Source organism: Danio aesculapii, chromosome 21 (genome assembly GCF_903798145.1).
Source record: "Danio aesculapii chromosome 21, fDanAes4.1, whole genome shotgun sequence".
Taxonomy (NCBI): Eukaryota; Metazoa; Chordata; class Actinopteri; order Cypriniformes; family Danionidae; genus Danio; species Danio aesculapii.
The window spans coordinates 14,149,814-14,173,493 of NC_079455.1; the positions used below are offsets into that span (position 1 = coordinate 14,149,814).

Sequence of the window (23,680 nt, forward strand, 5' to 3'; positions counted from 1 at the left end):
GTCCAGCACAGGCACACCAACACCTGCTTTCAAAGCTGATTGCTACACCACTACCTTACTACTGGGCCTGGACCACAAATCCTGATCCAGACCTCAGCGGCCAAAAATTAAGGTCTGAATCATTTCCTCTGCAGTTCCATGATTGCTATACTTTTATAGGGGAGCACTTAGCCTTCTTTCTTGTCATTTTTATCTCATCTGTTAACTTGTTCACATAATTCTTGGCATTTTTCTTGACTTTTCATTCAGGTTTCAACAAAATGGAAAAGATTTTGGGCAGCTTGGAGTAGCTGGAGTTTGAATGTGTGATCTCATCTTTCAACAGAGTTTTCTTCTCTGAATTGCAGATATTCCTGCTTTGTAGGTTTGACCTGCATATCCAGCCAACATTTGGGTGTCCTCTATCACTACATCAGAAAGTTTCAAACACCACTAAAGGAAATTTAAGAAGAAATGTATAAGTCATCCCCATCTGTGAGAGAAAAAGACAGCCTTCCTTTCCAAGAAAGAGATGAAGAGGAAGGTGACCTAGAGCAAACTGATGATATCACTGATGACTCAGCAAGTTCATACTACACTGCTTTTTGTTCTCTGAGTGAGTACAGTGACGCTCTTGAGGATAGGACACACACAGAGCGTCCTACTGAAGGTGACTCATTCAAGCTCTCAGATTGTTCTATCTCTGTACATGGCATCACTTCAACATCCTTGATCAAAGCCACCACATTATTTCAGGACTGCAAAACAGAAGAATACAAATGTATGGAAGTACTGCCTGATGTCTCCCAGTGTGAACAGGATCAATCATTATCTGCGAGTGAGACACTTGTGTTGGAGTCAAAACATCTGCTTTTATGTACAACAATAACAAATGTGAATTTACAATCTGTAAATACAAACACTTTACAAAGCCAGGATCATTCTGATGAGCTTAATACATCTGAAACAGATTCATCTGTTAAACTGGGGGATTCTTTTGGAGGCAGCAGGACTGTATTTCACACTAACATTAGAACCACTGAGGAGCCTTGCTCCCCAGAACCCGGATTCACTTCAAACACTATTTTGATAACGCCTGACAGAAATCAATACAGCAAGGGTAGGGAACAGGAGTATGGTGGCAAAGAGCCAAAGGAGGACCACGCGACACAAAAGCAAAGACCCAGAGATGGTCTGAGTGCACCCAGCGCTGAATGCAGGCTTAAGAGAGGCGGGCATATTCTGGGTCATATGGAAGAGGAGGGGGAGGGTAGAGTGGTGAGTTGCAGAAAAGACCAGCCTGAGCTGTCAGTCAGGTCTAGAAATAGAAATGCGTCTGCAAACTCTATCTTAACACTCACAGCCAGCAAACAGGAGTCAAGAATCCCGCCACACTGTTATTCAGAGCGTATCCCCGCAACCAGGCACCAACACCAGCTACAGAGTCTTGCTGATACCCGGAGGTTGGAAAAGCAGAGCCGGCAAGGCGTCTGGCAGTCCAGACCATTCTCCCGCACACTGAGTAGCAGCTCCTGCCAAACCAGCCTAATTACAGACAGTACCAGTGGATCAACCACCATGGGAACAAAGCTTGCTGAGGCCAGTAGTGAGGTGGGGGGCTTTGTTAACCTGGCCCAGGTAAGATCTTCCTGTTCTGAAACTGACTACATGCATGTTTTTGGCTCGAGCTGTAGGCCTGCAAGTCAGTCTGATGGAAACCACAACAAATGGACAGAGGATGTTCTTGCTTTCAAAATGCAGATGTATTCAAAAACTCAGAACACATCCGCTGGCTCAGAATCCAGCAGCTTTGAGTGTGTTGATGTGGCATTGGAAACCACAGATAAAGTAAACAGAGGATTAAAGACTGTTCCCAAAAGACAAATTCAACTGAAGAGACGGGACACAGTAGAGGCACAGTTCAGAGAGAACAACAATCAAACCCATGAGGTTGTAAACACGCATGTGCATCCTCGAGACATATTTCAGCGTCAACATAGCACCCCTGCAGTGTTAAACCAGGACCCTCATGTGGCTGATCAAAGGTCAGTACAGGCAGAGCGGAAGCAAAAACTTCAAAAATCATATTCTCTTGATGAAACTTCCAGCAAAACTCAAATGGCATCCTCAATAATAGCGAATGTCCTATCAAAAAAGATGCAACATGAACAGAATCTTCGTACCTTGGATGTTTCTGATAAAGCTTTTGCTTCAACCAAAGTGAACATCAAAACTGCTACAACTGATGAATGTTTGTACACGTCTGGCAAGGATGTTTATGCTGAAACTACAAAACCATATCAAAGTGCTACCCTTAAGAGAGAGACAGAAAGTAACTATGTGCACTGTAGCTTTAACTCAAAACCACAACCCAAACTGTTAAGTAAACATGGCCTCAGTCCTCTTTTAAGTGGGACTGGTAAGTCTGAAGTTAGGGGCAGTGGCACTGAAATAACCGACACTTCAGAGAATGAGAAAGCAGAGAAGTTGAATTCAAGAGAGAAGGCATTGCAGCTCCCTAACCTGAGCTCTGGAGTGAAGCTATCCTGTGACTCAGCAAAGGGCAGAACATGGAACTCGAGTGCAGCAACAAATGTAGCCATCAGCACACAGGCTTCTGTGAAAACCACACCTGAAGAATGCCATACAGGCCAGGGAATCCATAAACAACACAATATGACTCAAACCAATGTGCTGGAAACACAGGAGGAACAGGCTGGAAGCACGGAAAGTACACTCAGCCCTACTAATATTACCTGCCTGATATCTGATTTGGAAGCAAATGCTGTAGATAATACAACCCCCAAAACCGATGACTGTGGCATTGGAAAAGATCAGGAAAGTGACAGAGAGGATTTTAAGTCATCAGGACAGTTCTCAAGCCTAGCTATGCAAAGCCAAGGCAAATTGAAAGCCCCTGTCCATATAGTAAGAGACATGAGAAGCCTAGTGAAAAACACATATAACAAATCATTCAAGGGCCCAAGGGAATCAACCCACATAATAGAAGGGAGTGCTGCTTTGTTTCAGTCATCAATACACAATCTAAGCAACAAGAATGAAGCAAAGGGAAAGGGATACAAACAAGATGAAAGACCCCTTTTGCGGAAAGTCACTCCACCTCTTCCACTGGAGAGAAGGAGAGATCACTCTGCACCAAGAGGATGCTCAGCTAAGGTAATGCCTTCTGTGGAATCAAATGACAAAAGTCATATTATTGGATTCACAAAGGTCAGCCCAATTAGTGCAACCAAGGCAAACAGCTGTGCCTTGTCAAAACCCTCAGAGACACAGGACAGCCAAGTTGGCATCAGTAAATCTGATGTTACAGTCATTGATTTAAATTTTAAACCAACAAACAGGTCAGACCTGGCAATGCAACCTAGAGAGGAGACTTCGACTGATATGACTACAAAAGGAGAGTTGACAAGAAGCTCTGACAAGGATCATCTTTTCCCAGCACTGCAGTATGTTTCACCCACAAGTTCTGAGCAACAGGACCATGGTAAGATAATCGGTGATGGTCTCCAGACCCCATCCCTTCCTCCCAGGTCACAGAGTTCAGTTGGGCCTCAGTTGTCTGCTTGTGTCCTAACAGTAGCTTCAACTCCTATGGTTCCTTCCTATTACTACAAACCCAATGTACTGGGTTACCAAACAATCTCTCCTCATATAGGTGCAGTGCATGGCTACGTTCAAGGGCCTGTCTTGTTTCAAACCCCCCTTTACAACCAGACTCCTGCACCAAATAGCCATACGCCCTTACTGAGATTTCTTTCGGAAGATGGAAAAACGCTAGTACAGCCAACAGATGGCTCAACCAGTCAAGCTCAGAAAGAAGATACACAACTGAAAATACATTCTCCAGAAACCCAACACAACACAATCTTTGTTGCTCCCATGAGTGCAGAGGCCAGGCTCGATGGCGCAGGTGTGCTGTATCCAGAAGCAGGTGGAAGTGTAGCAGCAAGCACTCGCCAACTGTTGCTAGATCCGGAAACTGGACGCTATTTCTATGTTGACATGCCTCAGCTGCCACAGCGCAAGATGCTGTTCGATCCAGAAACTTGCCAGTATGTTGAGGTTTTACTACCACAGCAGGCACTTCCCAGTGCTGTTGTACCCACGCCATGTGCCATACCTTTTGCCTCTCTTCACATCCCACCCATGTACACCCCACAGTGCTTACCTTACATACAATCACATCATCAGGTGCTCCCGCCACCGGGACCGTGAAACCTGACAGGACCTATAGACTACAGAAGATAATAAGTCAAGCCCAAGGCTCAGATTACCCAGTGCCCATTAAGTGCTGGATGGGTGTTGTTTATAAGCTACTGAATGAGTGAAACATGTTGACCATCTGCTGCCCTGGCCTCAAGGCATCAAAACTGAAAGCGTTTTCTGTTAGCACTGCATTCAACACTCCTTACTTCGTAAAGACTACCTCTGGACTTGGCAACTGACATGGTGAGATTGATTATATCTGCTGAAATGTTGTAAGATGCATTAGCATTCACACTTTCAGGCTATATAAACAGAGCATGGGGCTTTAAAGGGAAAAGAGCTCAGATCACCTCTGGTATGGGCAATTGAGACTCACCAAGGGACCCGAGTGTCTTCAGCATGCTTATCAAATATGACAAAGGTCACTATTTTGCTATTGTAAATTGTATTTGAATTTACTAAATGGCAATTTGAGCAAGACTATTTGCAAACCATTGCTTACCTAAGCATTTCCTGAAAACGCTTTAGTTTTCAAATTTGTACACATAAATAAACTGGTTGTTAGTGTCTCAAATGACATTTTTAATCAAAATGTTTTTACATGATCCGGTTGTAAACTGAATTACCTCTAGATATGTGTTTATTGTTCTCCTACTGACACCTGACACTTGTTTACGCAAGCCTGTTCCAATCCACTGATCCGATATGTGAGATTCAGGATGGATTATTGACTATATATATAACTGATACTACTGGCTCATGACTAAATATTCTGCTGTCAAATCTGAAGTGGCCAAGACAGCGAGAGAGTGGACAATAAATAGACATTTAAATCAATAAAGATAATTAAACAGGGCTGATCCTTCAGCATGATACTAAATCAATTTAGCTTTAAAGCAAACACTGCAGTAAATCAGACCTTCCGGGTTGCAATGAATCAGAGCTGCTACATCTTTATTGCAGCATTACTGTTTGATGCTGAAAATAAAGTTGTAAAAAATGAACTGGTTTCTTGACACAACAAGGTTCAGTTGGTTTAAATGGGTTAATGCTTTTTGCATTAGGGTCTAACAACAGGCTGTGCATTTACAGCATTCACAGTAACACTTTAATGGTGATGTTGTCAGTCAATATATTTACTAACAAAAACAAACAATGAACAATATATCTCTTACAGTATTCATCTTTGTTATCGTTAGTTATGAAAATAAAGTTGTCCATTGTTAGTTTCTTAACTCACAGTGCATTATCTAATGTTAACAAGCTTGAATTTTAATTGTTAGTGAATACATTAACTAACATTACCTTATGAAAACGTCTTGTAAAGAGTTATCGCATGTACTAATTGGTTAATGTTACAATACATTTATACTATATCATTTTTTACTCATCAGTATCAGTTAAACTAATACATTTAACTTTTTTTAAATACTGCATTTCTAAATTAACATTAAAATAGGTTAATAAACTGTTGCTTCATCACGATACATATTTCAATTAATGATATTCTTTTGAATGAATCGAAACTGACAGACAGACAGAGAAGAGTTGTATTTTAATAAAAAATAACTTAAGCATGTATTTATCAAAAATGAATGTCCACATGATCGTTTGTGGCTTTTCTGGAATGCAAAATTCACTCTTAGTATGTTTAAACATTATTAGTTACAACTTTATGTATGTACATTATCATTTGCATATTTTAAAATGTCATTTTGTAACTCTTTTCAAAGCTGAACACATTTTGTTTAGTGTTAATCACTGCCATGTTTTGTACACAATCAAGATATAATAAATGAAAAAAGCCTGACCTTCATTTCCTTTTCAAGTCATTTCAATAAACTACCTAATGCTTTATAATCAAATCAAACTACATTTGATCATAGAGACTCGTTGTCCTCAAACTGTCATCTCAGTTTTACTTTAAATAAATTCCAGCCATTCTTTAAAGCAAAACTGACTGGATTTTATACAACAGTTGAAAAAAACATTCCACTCAAACAATCTACACTATTCTAAACCTTGTCAAACTATAAAAATACGCCTAAATTTTGGTGCAGACCATTTCAATGGGAGCATCAGTTACACCTTCCTTTATTTTCATGTCATCCTCATCTTCCTCCTCCTCTTTCTTGCGGCATGATGATTTAAAGCCCTGGAAAGTGGGACAGATGGGCAGGTAGCGCAGACAGCCTGTCTTCCGAATCAGCCCCATCCCGATCGGAAAGTTATATGTGTCTGTTTTTACTGTTCCTGAAGAACCCTCATCCACCCATTCAACCAAACCTCGCTCTTTTCTGGTGCCTGCATACAAAATGGCATGCATGAATTGCCTTTGTTATCTCATTATCTAAGGAATAAGTACACGGTTATACCTGGAATTGTGTTGTCAAGTACAAATGCTAAGAATCCCCCAACAAACATCTCTGTTGTCAGGAGCACTGTGATGATTTGGTCCAGCTCAGCCACACCTGTTTAAATCAATCCAAATGTTTGTGGTCATAGTTATATGTAGGTCATTCATTCATTCATTCTTATTTCAGCTTAGTCCCCTTATTATTCTGGGGTCACCACAGCGGAATGAACCGCCAACTTATTCAGCATATGTTTTACGCAGCAGATGCCCTTCCAGCTGCGACCCATCACTGGGAAACATCCATACACACTCATTCAGTTATGTAGCTTCCTAATATATTTGTTGGAAGACATGTTAACCTGTTTTGATGCTCCCTGGATGAGCATCCAGGTAATTCGGTAGCATGAGGCCAGAAAACATGGAGAAACCAAGAACGAAAAGATTTCTGGAGGAGTTCAGATCGACACTCTGTAGGTTTGACAGGCCGACAGCTGTAATCATACCTGTGTGCAAAACGAAACAGAAAGACAAGTTTAAACTACACTAAATAAATGTGCACTGCCATGAACGTCTGAAGTTTGGGTTGAATAACATTTAGTTTTATGCTTCTCAAAGTCTCTTTTGTATTAATTTGATCAAAAATGGTGTGAAATGTTTATATTGTGGAATAAGACTATAAAATAGTGGTCTTCCTTTTTTAAAATGTCATTTATTTTTGTGATTTAAAGCTAAATTTTAAGATGATTACTTGACATATTAATATTGTAATATGCTGATTTGGTGCTTAACAAAGTTTAAATGTTTCCTTAAAAATAGCCAAATATTCTGTTGGAAACTATGTTTTAGTAATATATGATGAGCAGAAAGTTCAAAATAACAGCATTGCTTGAACTACAGTTTACTGTCCTTTTTTCTAATTATATCCTTCCATCCATGCTGAATAAAAGTAATAATTTATTTTAAATTGACATTTTAACTGGCTTAAAATATATGTAGTGTATTCATATATTTCTTTTCAGAACTGTTTTATTTTCTGTAAATACTCTCTTGTTCTTATACATAGTCAGGGAGATAGGGGTAGTTGTTGCATTTATTTTTTATTTTTTAATGTCTGTTATTTTGTTAGGTGTATTTAGCTTCATTTGGGTGTTTAGGTAGTATATATATATATATATATATATATATATATATATATATATATATATATATATATATATATATAGATAGATATATCTATATATAGATATATATATATCTATCTATATATATCTATATATAGATGTATATCTATATATATATATATAGATGTATATCTATATATATATATATATATATATATATATATATATATATATATATATATATATATATATATATATATATCTATATATATATATATATCTATATATATATATATATATATATATATATAGATATATATATATATATATAGATATATATATATATATATATATATATATCTATATATATATATATATATATATATATATATATATATATACAGTTTTTTATGGGTCCTATCTGATGTATTTGGCTTAAAAATTTTGGATGTTTAAAAAAAAAGAAAATGACAAAAAAAAAGACAAAAAAACGGACCCGACAACGAGGGTTCTTAAAAGTGAATTTTATTAGTCCAGTGTTTTGTAGTTTCTGAGCTCTTTGCTGACACCCTGTGGATAAAGATGACTAAAACATTTGCTGTTTTGTTTTGCTTGTTGCTTCATGTTTCCAATGTTTTGTTGCAAGGAGCCATTTTGGCGATATTACTAATATATTTGGAGATTTGTTTTGTTAATAATACAACTATTTGAAAACCTACAATCTAAGGTTTCAAAAAAAAAAAAAAAAAGTTAGAATATCGCCTTTAAAGTGCAATAAAAATAAGTTTTTATATATACTTACAGTAGGACATTTACCAAACGTCTTCATGGAATGAACATGATTAATATTATAATGATTTTCTGTATAAAAGAAAAATCTATAAAAACAAGACAAGTGTTATGTCCAGGGTCACAAAATTTTAAGCTGTTCTTTCTTCTCCCTTTTTCAATTCAAAAGTAGGCCTATAGTGAAAATTGCACCTCAGTCACAGTGGTTTACGTTCTGTAGTGGTATGTTGGACATTTATTTTTTGTTAATAAATCCATGTTTTAGTATCATATTAAAGATTATTTGCACTATATGACAACAGAAACATTAAAATATGTCAATGAGAGCAGTTTTAGGGGGATTTGTCTGTATCAATATAGAAATAGGCTGTATAAAAAGAATAATCTGATGCTAAGATGCCAATTAGCAAATGACATTATTCAGTGATTTCATTGGCAACCCTCACCAAACAATGTGCAGAACATCCCTCCAAGGATGGGGTCAGGTAAGGACGCAAACAGGGCAGTGAACTTCCCAATAGTTCCTAAAATAAGCATAATACCCGCTCCATACTGAATTACCCTCCTGCTTCCAACCTAAAGGAGAAACCAGAGACACCACAGCTTGTCATTGAACACTAAACAAATGTTCAAAATGAAGGATGAGGCTGAAAACAAATAAGACGAGCAGACAACAGATGTATAACAAACAGTTCTCGCGATCAGATCTACTCCCTGAACGGACTCTGATCAGATTTTAAAAATGCACTTACTAGATGCTTTCTAACAGTACAAATTTACAGTAAAAGCTCCCACCTTTGTGATGCCCAGCACCCCTATATTAGGACTGGAAGAGGTTGAACCATTTCCTGTTCCCAGCAGTCCTGCTATGATACAGCACACTCCCTCTGTAAAGATCCCTCTTGAAAAGAAAACAGATAGTGATAAAAAATTTGTTATACTTGAATTAACAAGAACAAATACTGTGTATATTAACCCCTATAGCTAATTGAGTTGGGAAGAGATTTTACATACAATTTATAATAAATGCATAGTTTTTGATAAGGCAACAAAACAATTCTTTATTAATTTAAATTCATTGATTTTTTTAAGAAATAGGATGATTCACATTTAAATTAAATATTCATATTTGGGTTATTTGAGACCCAGTTGAAAGCACTTTTAGGTGTTAATATGACTTTTGTAAAATTATCTATAACATTTAATTAGTGTCAAAACACTAAATATAAATGTTAATTTTCTATGATTTTCTATTTTCTTCTTTTTTATATGAAAGTGACAGTGTATGCAAGTAAAATGAATTTATTCTGCTGTTTTGAAGTTGTTTTGTAGAAATTAATATGTAGGTTTCATAAACTGTGACTGATTTTGAGCATTCATGAGGTAAATTTACCTCTTTTTTTAACCTCGTTCACGTCCAATTCAAAAAGTATGTTTTTTTACATGTAATGTAACATATAAGCAATGTAAATTTGTCATCAGTAATAAAAAAAATGTATATTTATTTTAATACAAGCTTAGTTTTTTGATGAGATTCCTATGTAATTTTAAATATCAAAGAATGTTTTAGAACATTCCTGTTGTGTAAATGATAAACCATCATTTGTTTGTTGTACAAAAGAGATTGTTTAACAAGAATATACTATTTTAGTTTTTTATCTTCAAAATGTCAAAGATTAATTCACTTTAATTGTTTCCTTTGTAACTGGAGGTGAAATTAACTCCCTATATTTGAGTGAAAATTTCAGTGTGCGCTCATTCAGTGGTTTTATAAAAGTGACTTTTTGGTCATCTAAATATAAGCAAATGCAGTTTACAAATGCTCAGATTGAGCTAAATAAACCTATTTCTTTTTAACTCGCACTATATAGTCCATAACTGCCTGATAAATAAAAAAATACTCAACTAAAAACACAAATGCAAACATATATGCAAAAAAGGTTCAATAAACTATTCAATTTCCATTGAGATAATCAGGCATTTACAAACAGCTGCATAATTTGCACGGTGTGTTTATAGTACCTTGAATTATTTTATTAAAAATAAAAAAGGAAAATCTGATTCCTCATGATATGATTATATAATTTATATGAGCAGTATCACATGAGTAGCAGTGTGATGTGGCTGTATATCGGCACTGGTGGGAGGCGTGCGTGCCTTAGTGTCCCATCAGTGATGATATACAGCCATATTGCACTGCTACGAGTGTGATATTGCGCTTATACAACAGTTTGACGGCATAATCGTGTATATAAAATAGATGATCAAACACAGAGAGTCTAACAATCCTTTTGTAAGAAGAACAACTTTCTTCCGCCATTCATTCATATCTGCAGCTGACATCAGAACAGCAGAAACCGTTGCTTCTTCACCAATGTCACTTTAGAGGTAGTATTTGAATGATTCTCTAGCGTAATATCTAAAGTGATGACAAAACAGGTGATTTTGCTGACAATTTAAGATTAATAGGCTGAACGACATGAAATGCCATCAGTCTACAGAGATTTCCCAGTATTTCTCTGTTGAAAAACAAATTAGAAATTACACTGTTCCGCTGAAATTACGTTTTCCTCCTCTAAGGGTTTATTATGCAGTCTCTGTCACCATCTTCTGGATGGATAATGTCAATCATCTTTGCGCTGCTCACTGACAGGCTAATGGCTGCTGACGTGCTGTCTCTCAGAAATTGTAAATATTTAAAATAGGCACTATCCGTATAAATAAATGCATCATTGCAATCTAAACAACTACATTCTCACCTAAAAAAAGCCTCAAAAGTACATTATGTTGTCCAACAGCAGCAATATTTGTCAAACTGTGGACTGTCCTCTGCTTGTCGCTGTATGTGGGTGGAGTAATACACAAGGGTGAAAAGGCTGGTTGAGTGCTGTTATTTTCAGAATATCACACGGCTATCAGCCAATCATATTCAAGAGAACCAGACAGAACCATTGTATATACACTAATATAATATACCTATAGTGTATAGTAGTATATTTTTCTACTGATGCTTGTTATTTTTACCTATTGATGGCATGTATGGGAGGAGGTGGAGCTCCAGAGAGTCGAGCACAAGCATAGTAATCTCCAATAGACTCAACAATGCCAGCCAGTGTGGCACTAAACATGCCCAGCACCCCCGCCACCGTTACTGTGGGCAAACCCCACTGACCTGCGACACACAAAAAAATCAACAACATCACTTCATCTGGAAAGAGTCCAACCATTGATCCACCAATATAAAACCCTCTAATCAATCTCAAATTGTTTTACTGTAAATAAAACGCAAGCCTTAGATTAGATATTAGCCGCGTGTGACATTTTCTGATAAACAAGCTGTTACAGGTCATGGGTGTGTGGTCTTACATGGATAAGGGAAACGAAACCAAGGTGCTTGGGTCATAATGTCGCCTCGGGCATCAGTGCGAGCCTTGTAGCCGTACAGATCTGGGTCATCCGGCAGGACATTGGTCAGGGTGAGGATATAGCAAACCAGCCAAACCACCATAATAGCCATGATGATCTACTGGAATCAGGATAATCAGTTACTAAGGGAAAAAAATGTGCATTTTAATCTGTAAACCTATTGATAACAAGCACCACATGGGGTAATAGGGACTTTGTTCTGCGGGTTATCTGGTAGTTTAATTAATAGTGATAAGTACTGTGTGTGTGTGTGTGTGTGTTGTCGGTTTGATTTATTGCTTGGCACTATGTGGTTTATAATGTTGCCAAATGGCAAAATGCATGCTGGTGTATTGTAGATCTGAGTGTTGAATGTTGGTTCATACCGGAAACATCTTGAATACTTGGACGTGGGTTATATGACAGCCTTTTTCTTTAGAAAAGCTTGGGAGAGGGCAAGCCCAGTTCCGTAAGTACTGGGCAAACAAAACAATAAGAAAGATGCACCTGGAATTATACAAAAAAGAAACACACAAGTGTTAAATATGGCCATGAAATACATTTACCATCATGTCATGTATGAATTCTGTGTATGAATATTGTGTTGCAGGTCAAAATGATCCAATTGGATTCACTACAGTTCACCCAAAATGAAAAAGGATTTTAAAAATTCTATTTAAAGGGGTGGTCCACTACGATATCATATTTTAAACTTTAGTTGATGTGTAATGGGACTGGTGTGTAGCTGTGTAAACATAAACAACATCTCTGAAAGTAATATGCTCAAAGTTCAATGCAAAGGGAGACATTGACTTTTACAGTCAGCTTAGCAAAGCCTACAGTGAACAAAGTTTGGGGACTACAAAAACGTAATTGGTTAATGAGATCACAAGCATTTCAGGTTACGTGCATTCACCACATGCATCCACCCCAAACAGCGAAGGGGCATGACCAGAGGCGCAGTTGTGTTATAGCAGAGAAGGCTAAAATGCCATCCAAACGCTGCTATTTCAACAGAGCTTGTTCTGTTTCTGTATTTGGGCTTCCAAAAGACACGACACAAAGAGAGAAGGGCTTACAGTTTAATTTTAATTATGTTCTAGAGAATTATAAAAAATATAGCTAGCATTTGACAAAGGACAGCTTCCATAATCTCTAGTAATAACTAGATGAACCTTCGAAGACAAATTTGAAGATGGCTTGAAAAAATCTAGCCTGAGGTTTGAAGCAGTTTTAAGAGATTCAGGATTGAAACAGTTTGTATATTTAGAGAACAGTAATCTAAGTGCCCAGTGTTCGTGTGGGTTTCCTCTGGGTGCTCTGGTTTCCCCCCACAAGTCCAAAGACATGTGCGATAGGTTAATTGGGTAAGATAAATTGTCCGTAATATTTGTGTGTATGTCTTGGTCCTCCAGGTTGGGGGTTGAGCATTGGGCTAACGACCCACCTCATAAAAAATTTGATGTTATGAAACACCAACATGATGCGGCAAATGGCCCGTTTCCACTGAGTGGTACAGTACAGTTTGGTACGCTTTTTGGACGTTTCCTCTGTCAAAAAGAGCCCGTGAGCACTCCCCGCATGTCTATATTTGAAATAAAAACTTGAGTTGATGATAATAACGTGCATGTGATTATTGAAGTACTTCTGATTCTTTCAGAAAAGGACAAACACACGAGTGAAGCGCAAAAAAGCAAAGGAGAAGCCAGAAAAAAAAACAAAGGAGCAAATGATTCTCTCAGCAACCTAAAAGATGAACAAACTGCCATGCTTAACTATTATCATTACCTTTTGGACTATTAGGAACTTGGAATGATGTAATTACTTTCTAACAAAAGGTTACATGTGCTGGTGAAGTTTAAAGATACAGATGAGAGATTTGCTCTGACTGTGAGCTATATGTTGCATGTTTCTTTTGAGCCCAAATAAGGACTAAATGTGTGCTGTGTGTAGTTTATCCTGTAATTGATAACATATCGGAGACTGTCAGGGTCTGTATGTGTTCATATATGTTGCATATATTTATTTATTTATTTTATATAACTGCAGACGTTACAGTAGGCTGTTTTTATCATTGATCTGCAGTTATAATCAAATCATGTTCATAGAAATGCTAGTAATGAACATTTACACACAAGTATTTATGTGTATAAAGCATCTGTTTTGTGAGAAGTGCTTCTCATATGATATGTGAACGACCCATACAGCTTTACTTTTGACATTTCCACGAGCGAGAATGACGTCGACTGAAACTTTGTCATACACCACGCCCATCAAAAGGGTACTGATGAAGGTGACCCATACCAAACCGTACCATACTGCATCACTCAGTGGAAACTTTGATATGAACGGCCCTGGGATTAAGTAAGTAAGTCATCTAAGTGGTTGCTAGGGTATTTATAGTGATTGCTGTCCTGTTGATAGAGTGTTCTGAGTGTTTACTAACAAGATGGCATGTTTCTAGCAAATCTCCACAACAGTCTGAAGCAACGTTATGAGGACACAGTTTGGTCCAATATTGAAATTTCTGGGTCAGTTTTTAGAAGACCATAAGTTGGATCAGTTGGAGAAGATATAGCAACCCAAGTTAGAATAGTCTGAAGATCTGACATAAGTTTGGTGAGTTTACCTTGAAAGCTTTAGAAGGAGATACACTTTAAAAATAAAAGGTCTCAGAAGTAGAAGTTCAGATCGGTATTGGCTTTCTCGAAATAATCAGATGTATGAATCTACAAAAAACTGTTTCAGCTAAAGTCTTCTTTGATGTTGAACTGAAGAAGAAAGGTCATCTCTGATGGCTTTAGGGTGAGTAAATTAACAGCAAATGTAAATTTTGGGTGCCTTTAACAATAAAATAGTATATCTGTTTTACCCGCAAATTTAACAACAGTTTTTTGCATTTATTTCAAGACCCTACATAAGAAAATGTTACTAGACCTTACAAGAATATCCTAAAGTAACTTGTATTTACTGAAAATAGTGTAAACAACTGTTGCGTGTAAACTGAACTGAAGGACTCACAGCAGAGACAGACCCCAGTGACTCCCTGCGCGATCTCCTGCCGTCTGGAAGACAGACAGGCCGATGAGGGACACTGTAGGGGTGACAGTTAATGGCCCGATTGAGTTCAGCAGGAACCCAGGGATGCCAGCAAACCCGATCACCACCTCAATCATGCTGGACACAATGATAGCACCCTGAATCTACAGAGAATTAACACACACACACAGATTAGGAAACATGACATTATGAAAACAACGTTGATCTTTAGACACTGGACACACACCTCTCGTATTCGTGGGTGCCAAATGTGAGAAGTGTTAAGAGGAAGACTCCAGTCTCCATAAATCTCCTCTGTGAAACCCAAAACCAAGGTTAAGCATTAACTTCCACACAGACTGACCGGCACAGTGTGGAATGTAAACAGATTCTCAACAGACAAGGTCTTTTTTTAGAAGGAGAAGGGCGGATTCGCAATGAAATGCAAAAGTGTGGCGCTTTTATAACTTGATTTGTTTTTCTTTTTTTAGTGGAAAGTGCACCATGTTAAATATAAAGCTTTATAATGTGACATGCAACATTTTTCATTCTACTGCACAGACTACATCACTGCTCAGACATTTGAGTTAGATGATTTCTTAAAGGTCCCATAAAATTAAGTTAATATTAAGTTTTTACAGTGCATCCTGAAAGTATTCATAGCGCTTCACTTTTTCCACATTTTTTTATGTTACAGCCTTATTCCAAAATGGATTAAATTCATTTATTTCCTCAAAATTCTACACACGAAAAAGATTTTTAGAAATTGTTGCAAATTTATTAAAAATAAAAAACTTGAAAAAAATGACACGTACACAAGTATTCACAGCCTTTGCTCAATGCTTTCTTGATGCACCTTTGGCAGCAATTACAGCCTCAAGTCTTTTTGAATATGATGTCACAAGCTTGGCACCCCTGTCTTTGGGAATTTTTGCCATTCCTCTCTGCAGTACCTCTCAAGCTCTATCAGGTTGGATGGGAAACGATGGTGTATAGCCATTTCCAGATCTCTCCAGAGATGTTCAATAAGGTTTAGGTCTGGGCTCTGGCTGGGCCACTCAAGGACATTTACAGAGGTGTTATGAAGCCACTCTATTGATATTTTGACAGTGTGCTTTGGGTCATTGTCCAACTGGAAGATGAACAGTCATTCCAGTCTGAGGTCAAGAGCAGTCTGAAGCAGGTTGTCATTCAGGATGTCTCTGTACATTGCTGCATTCATCTTTCCCTCTATCCTGACTAGTCTTTCAGTTCCTGCTGCTGAAAAACATCCCCACAGCATGATGCTGCCACCACCATGCTTCACTGTAGGGATGGTATTAGCCTGGTGATGAGCTGTGCCTGGTTTTCTCCAAACGTAATGCCTGACATTCACTCCAAAGAGTTAAATTTGAATCTCATCAGACAAGAGAATTTAGTTTCTTATGGTCTGAGAGTCCTTCAGATGCCTTTTGGCAAATTCCAGGCGGGTAGTGGCTTCAGTCTGGCCACTCTACCATACAGGCCTGATTAGTGGATTGCTGCACAGATGGTTGTCCTTCTGTAAGGTTCTCCTCTCTCCACAGAAGAATGCTGGAGCTCAGAAAAAGTGACCATCAGGTTATTGATTACCTCCCTGACTAAGGCCCTTCTCCCCCAATCATTTAGCTTAGATGGCCGGCCAGACTCTGGGAAGATTCCCGGTGGTTCAAAACATCTTCCACTTATAGATGATGGAGGCCACTGTGCTCATTAGAACTTTCAGAGCAGCAGATAATTTTCTGTAACCTTCCCCAGCCTTGTGCATCAAGACAATCCTGTCTCGGAGGTCTACAAACAATTCCTTTGTCTTCATGCTTGGTTTGTGCTTTGACATGCACTGTCCACCCTGGGACTTTATATAGGCAGGTGTATGCCTTTTCAAATCTTGTCCAATCAACTGAATTCACCACAGGTGAACAAAGCAGCTGAAACAACTCAAGAATGATCAGTGGAAACAGAATGTACCTGAGCTTAATTTAGCTTCACGGCAAAGGCTGTGAATACTTCTGTATATGTGATTAATCAGCATTTTAATTTGTAATAAATTTACAAAAATTTCAAAAAATCTTTTTTTCACATTGTCATTATGGGGTATTGTGTGTATAATTTTGAGGAAATAAATTAAGTTAATCCATTTTGGAATAAGGCTGTAACATAAAAAATGTGGAAAAAGTGAAGCGCTATGAATGTGCTAGTGTGCTCCAAAACCGCGACAAAAATTGCCTTTAGAAGATTTAAAAGTGATATAAACATGTAAAGCTTGTAGTTTGACATTTCAGTCCAAATGGATCAATGGTTTTATTCACGTTTATTCAACTTTAATATTTTTGAAAGAAGCCTCATCAATGCTGCATTGATAATAATAATAATAATAATGCTAATAAATAATTGAATTATTCACAAACAAATTTCAGTAAAAATGTTTGGTCAAAGTTCTTAATCTACAACAAACTTTAACCAAACAGACAAAATATATCATACACAGAATATAAAAGTATAGCAATAACCATAGATACAGTACAATACAGAAGCAGTAAAGGCACCTGAAAATGATTTACAGATAGCTTTGGTGACACTGTTTGTACCTTCAGGAGGACATTTCCATCTGTCCAGCCTCAGAATTGCCTGAGCAGGGATGAGAAAGGCAAACGCACTCGCCTGGAACAAAGGCAACCTGAAATTGGCACATAATACACGTCATACAATAACAGCTAATCACTCACTGCTACAATTTATTAGCTACATCTTGCTAGAAACAGGAAATCTTTTGCCTTCATAACTACCTTAAAGGGATAGTTCACCCACATTTTAAGTGTTTCAAACAGTCCCTCCAGGATTTTGTAAGTCCAATGGCTCTTTAAAAACATACTTTTTAATTTTTGTGTATTTTTTCAGCAAAACACCAGAGTTACAGCAAATAATGCATTTTGACACTAAAATATCACACAATAGCTACATAATTGTCCACTGCATGTCTATTATGATAATCTCCTGTTCCAGAACATCCCAAAAATGCTCAACTGGACTGGGATATGCTGACTGTGGAGGACATTTGAGTGTAGTGAACTCAATGTCATATTCAAGAAACCAGTTTGACATGATCTTTGACACGATGTTGGAAGTACACTGTGACTTTAATAATGATGCATGTTATCTTCTCTTAATCAGTTTTACTGAGTCCATTCAAACTGGATACTCAGTTTGCTATAGAGTGGAGGAACTATGACGTCACCTTGTAGGCGATTCGGCTGCTAGCATAAAACTGGTTCCCTCGATAAAATCCCCATAGGATTTTCGAAGATTGCAAATTATAAGCTCTGTGTTCAAACACAGTTCATTACACTCACATGTTTTGTCCAACCGGAAAATCCTCACACGAAAATACAACCTTTATTACTTTTGGGTCTTAAATGCAAACGCAAGAATTGAAAAGCTAACATTAGGCTATAAACGGATTACAATGCCTTCAGGGCACTCGCCTGTGACGTCAGCACTGATAACTTTTCAAGCTTATTTTTTTAGAAATATGCTCCATGACAAATATTTACTCTCTCGGTTTATTATATTATAATCCACGCTATATATTATAAACAAATAAATACCCCAAAACACATAGGCCTAACTGCCTTTTGGATAGTTTTTACGTGGGAAATACATTTTGTTTTCTTACCGATTGTTGTAAAAGTATTAAAACTCTATGTGTAAATGTGCCAACATGGTATTATCATAAGACATATTTAAATAAGTGTATCGCTCGCGTGCACACAGCCAGCCTACCGTAGATGACAGAAATGAGGCGTGAGGGACAAGTCTATACGCCTGCAAGTCCCATCATAGATAGAGAACAACAGTCAATTTTCTTTTGTCACAAAGTACAGCAAAAGCAGCCCATACAGTCACGTATGCTATAAATTTTAAGGAGGAGTGTAAACACAGCAGTTATGATAGAGTTAAATGTGTTCAGATGAAGAAACCGACGAAAAATGTATTGATCACATTAAAATGACAGTTAATATGTATGTATTTTTACCCATTTATTCACTTGTTTGCATTACTGAGAGCAGGAAAGAGACAGGCTGCACTGGTAAGCAGTATCCCCATAATATTGTTTAATTAAAATAAATGATCTACAAATTAATCTGTTTTGGCAGTCTTTACAAGTGAAGAAATCATCTACACACAATATGAATTCCTAATTAGAAAAAATTGCAACAAACTATAAAACACTATTCATGAAAATACTTAAATAACAGACAAATGCAAATTCTCAACACAAGCGAGCTGCGTTCCAGACCAGATCAGCTTGATGACGTATAATGTCTCCGACACCGCCTGTAGTCCCATTTAGCAACTTGATAGCAACCGTCTTATTAAAGAAGCGTAACCGATTTAAAAAATCAAGAGTGTGATGTAACTGATGTGTTTCATGTCGTAGAACAAAACGTGAAAGTATCTTGAGTTTGTGTTTGCCACAGACCTTATTTAAGCGATTTAACTGAAATCCCATTGAAAAAACCCATTGACTTTGGAGACGAGGGAACCGGAACTGCTAAAATGCTAACTCGCTTTCGGGGTTTTGCATACAAATTGACGTCATAGTTCCTCCACTCTAACAGGCTTGTTCTCTAACAGGCGTGTCACCAGTGCGCTCTACTACTTTTTCTGCTGCTGTAGCTCATCTGCTTCAAGGTTTGATGTGTTGATTGCTCAGAGATGCTTTTCTGCAGACCTCTGTTGTAATGAGTGGTTATTTGAGTTACACTGTTGTCTTATAGAAGTTTAAACCAGCCTGTTCTTTTTCATTTGACATCAACAAGACACTTTCACTCACAGAACTGTCATGATATTTTCTCTTTTATCAGATCTGTAAACTGTAAAATAGTTGTGTAGATCAACAGTTTCCAGTACCAGAAGGGCTGGCTTCTAACAATCGCTACACATTCAAAGCTACTTGAATCGTCTTTATTATCTGTTCTGATGCTCAGATTAACCTTCAGCAGATCATCTTGACCACATATACATGACTGAATTATTGCTTTATGATAAAGTAATCAGATGTTTAAGTTGATTAGCAATTGAGCAGGCATCCCTATTAAACCCTAGCATTTCTTCACTCACTGAGCACACACTGAATATCTCACCTGACACCAAATGTAGTCTGTATGAGTGTAGTGATTCCCACACAGGTGAAGATGGTGCCCACTAGCTGGCTGACGGTGTACTGGTCCTGCCCGACACACATGGACTCGGCCAGCAGGAACGGAACCGCAATGGTCCCACTGAAGCATGTCAGGTAGTGCTGGAGATGCCAAAATACACACAAATATATGAAGGTTTCAAGGAGATGAGGGTGTTGGGTGAGTCAGATTAGAAGATATTAAGAGAAAATAAATGTACCTGCAGTCCCAGCAGGATACACAGATACCAAGGTGGAACGTCCTCGATTCTGTAGATCATATCAAAAGCTGCTGAATGATTCTGATGCCCATCGGATGTCTTGGGATTGTCAGATGGCATCTCTTGTACTTCTGGATCACCCGCTGGCACAGCTCCATCTGAATGTGTGAGCTGATGAAGATTAAACACACACAATTCAAGCACTAAAACATATCTGGTATAGAAAGAGCTTTAGTAAAGACAGATAACGCTCCTTTAAATCGCATATTAATCATATTTTAAGTAAAAATCAATTTTGGATTAGTACCCTACATTGGTCTAGACTTACTCAACTCTCAATTTGTACTTTCAATCTATGATTATCGTGATTCTGTTTATCAGACTGCATCCAAATGAGACCTTGCACCTCTTAACACAGCATATAAGAGATTTTGCAGATGGGGTGTTCTTTTTATACACACCATTTTGTAATCTATTATCTACTCCAGTGGCCATATTTGCGCACAAGACAACATATTCACTGGCTTCAGTTTATATTTAAATTTATACAACAGTTCTATCTGGTTCTCGAATCTGATTGGCTGATGGCTGTGCAATAATCTGCAATAACAGCACTCGCACAGCCTCTTCACTCTTCTGTATTACTCCGTCCACACTGAGTGACAGCAGATCAATAAACTCACTACAGTTTGACAAATATTGCTGCTGTTGGACAACATAATGTACTTTTGAGGCTTTTTTAGTCAAGACCATAGTTGTTTAGATTGCAACTGTGTAGTTTATTTATAAGGATATTGCCTATTTTAAATATTTATAATTTCTGAAAGACAGCACTTCGGCGGCCATCAGCATGTCACTGAGCAGAGCAAAATTGGTTGACGTTGTCCATCCACAAAATGGTGACGGATACCGCATAATAAGCCCTCAGAGGAGAAAAACTCAGCCTAATTACTAACTACAGCTGATCAAATCATTATTAAACAGGTAAGTGACTTTCTAAGTCGATCTCTCTTTTGTATGTTGTAGTGCTGTATTTATACCATAGTAATTGTAGTCTTTTGAGTGTGAGATGGGACTCACATATCAGGAATGTATGTATTTTGTGTTGGTCACTCTTTGTATAACCCTGAGTTACTTTTTGGTTGGCCATCTGTTTGTTTCTGATATGTCTCCTGTTGATAATGAGTCGCATGTGTTTAGCATTTTTCCTTATCGCAATCACAACAGTAATCCGGTAGTGATTGCGTTGCTTTGGCTTTTTCAGGGTCAATTATTGTAATCTGATTGCAACAGAGAAATTTTGGGAAATCTCTGTAGACTGATGGCATTTCATGCTGTTCAGCCTTATAATCTTAAAATGTCAGCAAAATCACCTGTTTTTCATCACTTTAGACATTATGCTAGAGAATCATTCAAATACTAGCTATAAAGTGATGTTTGTAAAGTAGCAATGGTTTCTGCTGTTCTGACGTCAGCTGCAGATGTAAATGAAGGGCGGAAGAAAGTAGTTCCTCATCCAAAAGGATTTTTAGACTCTCCATGCTTGATTTTCTTTTTTATGTACACGATGATTATTATATTATTGAACTGTTGTATAAATGAAATATAACACTCTTATCAGTGCAATATGGCTGTATATCATCACTGATGGGACACTAAGAAAACGTACGTCTCTCACCAGTGGCGATATACAGCCACATTGCACTGCTACTCGTGTGAAATTGCTCATACATACCTTTTAAACATCCTTATTATTCACAACAATATTTTTTTCCTTAAATTTTCATGTTCGACATTCTGTTTAAACATATTTTTTCCTATTTAAATTAAAACAACAATTGGTAAAAGAGCTTTTATGTTTAAGGGCCCAATAGATTGGTGTGATTTACCTGCTAATATTCGATCCATTGTATCATATTAGGTGTTTAAGCAAACTTTGGATTGGCCTTGTTCTTTTTTGGGGGGGGTTGTTGTTTATAATGTGATTTAATTCACTGATCTTCATATTTTGTATAATTATTTTTTTTCTCTGATAATCCTATGACCTTTTTTGCTTTTTTCTGGTGCAATTTCCTCCAATAATCTAGGAAACATTATTTTGGTACAGTGTGGAGAAGAGTGGTGTTATGGGTCCAGTTTCGATACAGTGAATTGCAACAATCTTGTAATAATTGTAATAAAAATATGTTTATTCTAATAAAACACATTTTCATGGCAGTGCAGCCATTTAAGTAATTGGTAAACATTTTAATTTACAGACATGTATTAATTTAAAATAATCCGAATTGTAATTTATTTAAAAATATGTACAAAACTACATCTAAATAGCCACTGTTTTCACTACTGTTATTGCTAACCCTAAAAGGGGCAGCATATCCTTGGGGATACAAACATTTGAGAGTCTGTGGGAAGAGAGGGAAACAGTGTGAGTCTAATTAATATAAGTTTGAAAAGTTACTTGCTATAAATGCTGGCTTTTTTTAGTTTATACATTCAGTGTTCAGTTGACAGGCAGCACTTTAAAACAACCTGGCTGCATATGGTAAGAAAACAACTCACCCTTAGATAAACATTGATCTATTTCACATATTATAACATTTGGAGCTAACATATCTTTTAAAAACATTGTCGTTAAATAATATCTAATAATGCTTATGAAGAATTGTTATTAATTAACCTTTTGCAGTATTCATTTAGGGTGTATCTCAGGGAATACGTTATGTTAACTTTTTAGTTACATTTTCTTTTAATAAAAATAATTAAATAAATATAAAGATATGGAAAATAAACAAAAGTACAAACTCAAACTAAAACATGTAATTAAATACAAGAATAAAACCTTATCCAATACATAAAACTAGTACAATATAATACTATATACATATTAATATTAATAATAGCAATGAATATTAATAAATACTATAAAAATATATAATTATTACTATTATAACACTTGCATATTTGTATATGTTCATATTGAATTCCTTAAAATAGAATGATGTATCTTTCTACATAAATGATTCTTTTATCCCATGCCATATTTCCTGACAATTATTGTACATTTGAACATGATAAATGACACAATAAAAAAACGTGACATCAGAGTTTTCAAAGAAAGCCAAGTTCAAAAGTAGCCAAGCTGTTTTCTCATTTAACATTTATAAATGACTTAATATTTAATATTTAACCAAAGATAATCTATCTAACTGCAAAAGACAGCAAGTGGACTGACCCCACATAGTAAAGTATAAGATACTGGATATTACCAGCTTTATTACATAAAAAACTACCATTTACAGTTAAAGTCAGGTATCATTACCTCCCCTCTGATTTCTTTTTTCTTTTT

The 23,680-nt window shown here is 36.9% G+C and overlaps 2 protein-coding genes across 2 annotated transcripts in view; one reads left to right on the forward strand and one right to left on the reverse strand.

Moving 5' to 3' along the window:
- On the forward strand, positions 1-7,066 carry prob1 (proline-rich basic protein 1). The gene is made up of 2 exons (XM_056446049.1): positions 1-112; positions 348-7,066. Exon 2 carries the CDS (start codon positions 454-456, stop codon positions 4,213-4,215), a length of 3,762 nt encoding a protein of 1,253 aa, XP_056302024.1. The 5' UTR covers positions 1-112; positions 348-453; the 3' UTR covers positions 4,216-7,066.
- slc23a1 (solute carrier family 23 member 1) overlaps positions 5,732-23,680 on the reverse strand; it is a 23,632-nt gene continuing 5,683 nt past the window's right edge. Inside the window, exons 3-15 of the mRNA XM_056446051.1 lie at positions 20,335-20,505; positions 20,079-20,236; positions 17,523-17,611; positions 15,164-15,231; positions 14,899-15,080; positions 12,264-12,384; positions 11,839-11,995; positions 11,497-11,644; positions 9,268-9,373; positions 8,919-9,048; positions 6,922-7,065; positions 6,582-6,677; positions 5,732-6,510 (exon numbers count right to left, since the gene is read on the reverse strand). Coding sequence (XP_056302026.1) covers positions 6,251-6,510; positions 6,582-6,677; positions 6,922-7,065; positions 8,919-9,048; positions 9,268-9,373; positions 11,497-11,644; positions 11,839-11,995; positions 12,264-12,384; positions 14,899-15,080; positions 15,164-15,231; positions 17,523-17,611; positions 20,079-20,236; positions 20,335-20,505 — 1,830 coding nt within the window. The 3' untranslated portion in view covers positions 5,732-6,250. The remainder of the gene's footprint in view (positions 6,511-6,581; positions 6,678-6,921; positions 7,066-8,918; positions 9,049-9,267; positions 9,374-11,496; positions 11,645-11,838; positions 11,996-12,263; positions 12,385-14,898; positions 15,081-15,163; positions 15,232-17,522; positions 17,612-20,078; positions 20,237-20,334; positions 20,506-23,680) is intronic.